The 6350-nt window shown below is 30.5% G+C and overlaps 1 protein-coding gene across 2 annotated transcripts; it reads right to left on the bottom strand.

The window, feature by feature from the left end:
* Positions 1 to 1934: 1934 nt before the first annotated feature.
* Positions 1935 to 3820, bottom strand: LOC123695126. 2 transcript variants are annotated; one of them, XM_045640858.1, is made up of 2 exons: positions 3640 to 3820; positions 1935 to 3334 (listed from the first exon to the last, which is right to left on the bottom strand). In XM_045640858.1, exon 2 carries the CDS (start codon positions 3326 to 3328, stop codon positions 2078 to 2080), a length of 1251 nt encoding a protein of 416 aa, XP_045496814.1. In that variant the 5' UTR covers positions 3329 to 3334; positions 3640 to 3820; the 3' UTR covers positions 1935 to 2077. The 2 variants fall into 2 exon arrangements, with proteins under 2 accessions (XP_045496814.1, XP_045496816.1); XM_045640860.1 differs by having other exon boundaries at positions 3666 to 3820.
* Positions 3821 to 6350: the final 2530 nt, after the last annotated feature.

Raw genomic sequence — 6350 nt, 5'->3', positions numbered from 1 at the left:
CACCATCTTGGATTTTAGTTTTGACCTCATATTGGTTAATAGATACCCCAAAAACCATGAAAATGACACCCATGACGAAAATATGTAAAATTTTCGTCGGCGCCATCTTGGATTTTAGTTTTGACCTCATATTCGTTAATAGCTACCCCAATAACCATGAAAATGACACCCGTGACGAAATGATGTAAAATTTTCGTCGGCGCCATCTTCGATTTTAGTTTTGACCTCATATTGGTTAATAGATACCCCAAAAACCATGAAAATGACACCCATGTCGAAAAGATGTAAAATTTTCGTCGGCGCCATCTTGGATTTTAGTTTTGACCTCATATTCGTTAATAGATACCCCAAAAACCATGAAAATGACACCCATGACGAAAATATGTAAAATTTTCGTCGGCGCCATCTTGGATTTTAGTTTTGACCTCATATTCGTTAATAGCTACCCCAATAACCATGAAAATGACACCCGTGACGAAATGATGTAAAATTTTCGTCGGCGCCATCTTCGATTTTAGTTTTGACCTCATATTGGTTAATAGATACCCCAAAAACCATGAAAATGACACCCATGTCGAAAAGATGTAAAATTTTCGTCGGCGCCATCTTGGATTTTAGTTTTGACCTCATATTCGTTAATAGCTACCCCAATAACCATGAAAATGACATCCATGAAGAAAATATATAAAATTTTTGTCGGCGCCATCTTGGACTTTAGTTTTGACCTCATATTGGTTAATAGCTACCCCAAAAACCATGAAAATGACACCCGTGACGAAATGATGTCAAATTGTCGTCGGCGCCATTTTGGATTTTAGATTTGACCTCATATTGATTAATACTTATTTAATAGCTACTCCAACTCCTTGAAAATGACACCCATGACGAAAAGATTTCAAATTTTCGTCGGTGCCATCTTGGATTTTAGTTTTGACCTCATATTGGTTAATAGCTACCCCAAAAACCACCCACATTTGCAAATGTGTTTGCTACTTAGGAAAAGTTCATATTTAAAGATATAGGTAATGTGAATGTGTGGTAACGAATTTAATTTATTTCATTCCGACTGTTTCTCGGAATAACATACATTTACTAAGAATTGCTTACAATGCCGGGTTTAATATATTGCCGGTAACATATAATATTATGTATGATAATAATTCTTAAAAAAGTATTTTATACATTTCTTAAAAAGCTTCGATAATGTATACAATAATACAATAATTCATATTCAAATTGTTGTAAAATAGTCACACTTTTTTAAGTTGGTTGAATACACTAAAATACTTATAAGGATCGTACCTACTAATAATAGTAACAAAATGAATTTTTAAAGTTCCCAGTAATCTTCTGGAATCAATTTCAATAAAAATATAAAAAAAAATAATATCAAGTATGAAGATGGTCTATAAAATGGAATGCGCTATGTTTACGTGAGCGCGATGTTCCCGCGAACCACGTGGCGACGTTAGATACCTAAATTTGAGTAACGCAGATTTGTGACAGCGTCCTTAACAAGAAAATATAACATTAATATAATATTACTTGGAATTGTTTGAAAAGCATCTCTGTTAAGATATTATCAGCTACTGTTTTTTATCAATTAAATAAATAAGTAGGTACTTACTTACATATACCACTAAACCAGCAACTTATGGACATACTACATAGACGACGCTATCATCAATGAAAATTGTTGCGAAAATTGCAGAAATTACATGTTTTAAGTTTTTAATATCTGTTGAGCTTTATAACCAAAAGCACTAATTGAGCGAAAAATAGTTCACAATGCTTTGTGGCCACAGAAACAGAGCCGTATCGCGAAATTGTGTTGCACAATAAGAATTTAATTGGCTTGTATAATAATATGTGAAGGTACATATTTCATAATAATTTATTTTCAATGAATCAGCATGTCATGAAAGACAATACAATTCTTTAAAAAATATTTATTCATATTTTTCTATGTACAAAGTTTACTATAACTAGCACAAATTAACTGTGTAGGTATATGAGTGCCATTGCTGTGGCATTATCGGATACTTATCAAAGACCTCTAACATTTCAAGATTGCTGGTTAAAAACAAAATTCATTGCAATCACACATTTTTTTAACAGATTTTTCGTTTTTTATACCATTTGCTTCAAGATAGTTTTCTACAGCTAAGTCTGTACTATATATTTCTTTTTCTCTATTGATAATGTTTAATTCTTCTCTCTCCCATTCAGATTTTGGAATGGATGATATGTTTGATAAAACACAATTATTTATAATTCCAATTAATGATCTATCACTAGGCCACACCACATTTTTAAGCATAGTCCATGTTGTATCCGCAAGAGATAATTTCAAATGTATAGAAGGCAAACATAAAATGTCATGACCAAAAGCTCTTACTAAATGATATGTGTTTGTGTATTTTTTTATTCCTGTTGTATTCCTTATTAAGTCATAGAGTTCTGCCTTGCGCATTGATGAGTCGTATGGTACTTGTTTGTCTTGTAACCACTCTATCATTTCCTGTCTAGAATCAAATCTTGTAATAGTTTGTTCAAAAAGTTTTTGATAGCAACTTCGGTCCATAACAATAACACTTTTTGGTTGCAGTTTAGGTATTGCAATCTCAATTAGCCATTTTTGAAAGCCATCATCTGATGCTGAAGAACAGAATAGTCCACTTACATATCCAACTACAGAAACCATGTAATAAAACATACATCCAGAAGAAACTTCACAATTTATGTTGCTAGAAGCATCAGGCAGTGTGTCTCTAAGCCAGGGTTTCTCAAATTGTAATTTCCCATCAATATATCTCTCATCTAAATAATAGAAGTTTTTTTGTGTATTTCTGTATTGTAAAGCTTTAGACAAGTACTTATATCTCTCAAATGTGTTCTTTGGATTTTCTAAAAGCATCAATCCATTGCCCTTAACTTTGTTTAATGTAATGCCCATTATTTCAAGCATGTCTTTAAATTGTTGTCCTTGTAATGGTTCAATAGAATCAGACAAACAAATATTAATATATGTAGGATATGAATTGTTGAATATAGGTAATTTATTTTTTAATAATACTTTACTTATTGCTTTTAATATTATATAACCATGTTCACTATACTTATGTCTGATGTTTTGGAAATCATTCAACTTCGTATCAACCTTTTTCAAAAATTCCACAGAGCGTCCAGTATAGTATGCTGTTCTTGAATAATGGTCCCTTATGGGATTTATCAGATAACCCATTTGTTTTTCATATCTACATCTGTCTAGAACTCTTCTTACAATTGATGATGCGTGATCATAATTTTCTAAGATTGATTGTTCCATTTTAAGCTGAAATGAAAAATATAATTATTATATTGCTTGCTCTTTTAATATAACACAGTAAATATTAAACATCTATTTCTCTCTTATTTTCAATAATAAATAAATCATAAAAAAACTTTATTGACATAACGAATACTTTTTTGGAGGCATTATTAGGGGCTAGGTTAGCTTTAGAAGCATTTTTTTCAATCATTTGGTTTTAATGACAATCTAGATGGAAATTATTAATTTATACACTAATAAAAAATAATTAAGTAGTTATGTGGCTACATTTTAACACAAGAACAACGTTAGACCGATTTAATACCTACCTATTCGGTTTGGTCGATTTGCTTACCCTTGAATTAGAAGATCTTATATATATATTAGAGAACGTATCGCAATTATATTATTATATATTGCAATATTATTAATAATTAATATGCCTCTTTCTTTACGTTTACATTAAAACCAATCAAAAATAGTAAATAAACAACCATCATGCCGCTTTCAGAATACAATACAAATAACAAATGTCATATTTTACAAGAAACACAGTGATTTGTCAAATGATAAGACAGGTGTCAAATGTCATATCATTTGACATATCAGTAGACATTTGAATAGAATTTTTAGTATGGCAATCTTATGGCAATTTTGTAAAGCTTTTTGTAAAGTTTTATCGATAGAAAAATTGTACATATTTAAAAAAAAACAATAAAATGCCTACCTTTGCCTACATCCATATTTGTTCCGGCTGTTGGGACACAGAATATTATACCTACTACTTTTTGGATAATCCACTGGCCACATTTGGCAGATGTAACATGATACGCCGATTTCCTCATTCCTTTACCCTTAGATTACAAATACTTTATTTTGTAATCTAAGCCTTTACCTATAATTGCTATAATCCTACTAATCCTACTTTAATTAGATATAATAATATAGATGCGAAAGTTTGTGAGGATGTGTATATGTATGTTTTGTTACTCCTTCACGCAAATACTACTGAACCGATTACAATGAAACTTAGCACACATAATATAGAGGGTAACTTGGATTAACACATAGGATAGGTTTTATTCCGACAATTCCACGAGAATGGTAACTATGCGGGTTTTTCTTTGAAAATGCGGGCGAAGCCGCGGTCGGAAAGCTAGTACTTAGGTATTATATTATGTATATTATTATTCTTTATGACTTTATGAGGATTGGATCACTTGAAAATATAATAATTAGGTAATATGTTTATTCATCTAAGTAGTTATGTACTTAAACTATTGCATGTAGAAGAATAATTATTATGTTTAACCTAGGAAAGTTAAAAGATAATATTTTGTACCTATAATAAAAAAAAAACAAAGAATACAGAAGAGTGTAAGAAAAACTACTTTGAAAAATGACTTCTAAATTGGTCAGACAAGATTTTATAGATAACGTAGGTAGGTACCTAGGTTAAAGTTTTGGGAAACTGATTACCTAGTTATAAGTTAGATAATGTAGAATTAATGTCGATGTCATGGTTAAAATATCCAAGTCACTAACACCATTAAGTTATACTAACTAATAATATAGACTATTATAATAATTAATTATTAATGTGTCGGTACCTAATGTTGTATGTATGTTTGTTCTTTTTCACGACGGTCAATTGAGTGGTTTTATGATAATAATCTAGGTATATACATAATATATATTTTTGGAGATAGTATGGACGTTACAGGGTAACCTAGGCCACTTTTTAATTTTTAAAGATAGGAAACAGCTCATTCCTATTTTGTTCCGCTAGCTTGTTCCGCACGATATCTACCTAATAATGATAGGTAAATAATGTAGGTAATTAATAATCATTATTTATCGACAAATAAATCGAGGACATCATGCAAGGCCCTATCTTATTTGAATATTATGTTTGGAGTAAAGTTAGTTCAGATACCTAGTTCTTAGTCTACAAAGCATGTTGCGGTCGTTTCTAAATTAAGAATTGAATTGGTTACAACCCGAATTAAAGAGATCGGAACGATATTATATTAGTTTTCTTAATTTGGTTATATTAAAAAATATATATACTTATGCACAGTAGCTATATGTATATATGCGAGTTACCATTATGATATGACGGTATGGAGACGATGAAGATAAAGATTAATTATTTATTTAGATTTAATAAAACTACCTACTGTATGAATTGGAATACCTTTACCAGTCACTGGCTCCAATTTTAAAGGTTTTAAAAAGGTTATTCTAAAGTAGTTATATTTCCTGTGTAACGTTCGAACTGATGAAGGTACATATCGACGCCCCCGGGGAATAAAATGGTTATGCGCTATTACCACTTTTTTAATGTTTTTGCATTTTCGGCATCTATGGTGTCGATATACACCTACTGATTTTTTTTAGATTTTTTGACAGAAAATTCATAAAGTTATAACAATTTTTATTTTTATTCTACGGAAATCATGTAACAAATTCTTCCCGTAAAAACATCGTAGTCGTTCATTATGGAACGAACGCAGGTCGCGAGAAATCTGTAAGGCATTATACGATTTTTTTCACGTAAATCAATTGATAATTCTTTTCAATAACATGCTTTACCTAAATTAGTTTGGTGAATCTTGAACGGTAAACGTATATTACTGCTTTATTATTGACATTATTATCAATACTATTTCACGTAAACATCTATTACAATATTCTTAATAAATTTGAAAACATGTAGTAATGTAATACTATTTTTTTCTCCTTCTATTAATATAGTATTTGGTTATTATTGTCTTTTTCGCTCGAATTTCGACAAGTTTTTACAAGTTACTATGCGCGGACGGTGATCATATGCACAATAATCAATCATTACGTAATTTGAAGTCGTTGGGATGTGACGGTATTCTATTGTTTACAAACAAATAAACATAATTAGTATTCTGTGATAATTATAATAATATATAAATTTAACCATGGAATATCGGCATATAGGATTACGAGCTAGAAGAATTCTTAAAATGGTTGAGGGAGGGGAAAGTGGTGAGTATTTTTTTATTTA

Source organism: Colias croceus, chromosome 10 (genome assembly GCF_905220415.1).
Source record: "Colias croceus chromosome 10, ilColCroc2.1".
Classification (NCBI taxonomy): domain Eukaryota; kingdom Metazoa; phylum Arthropoda; class Insecta; order Lepidoptera; family Pieridae; genus Colias; species Colias croceus.
Note: the sequence above shows the minus strand (reverse complement) of the source record. Positions and strands in the feature narration are given on the sequence as shown.

What these genes read in the sequence shown, in the direction of transcription:
- LOC123695126 (XM_045640858.1), bottom strand. Translation starts at nt 3,328, where the DNA reads ATGGAACAATCAATCTTAGAAAATTATGATCACGCATCATCAATTGTA.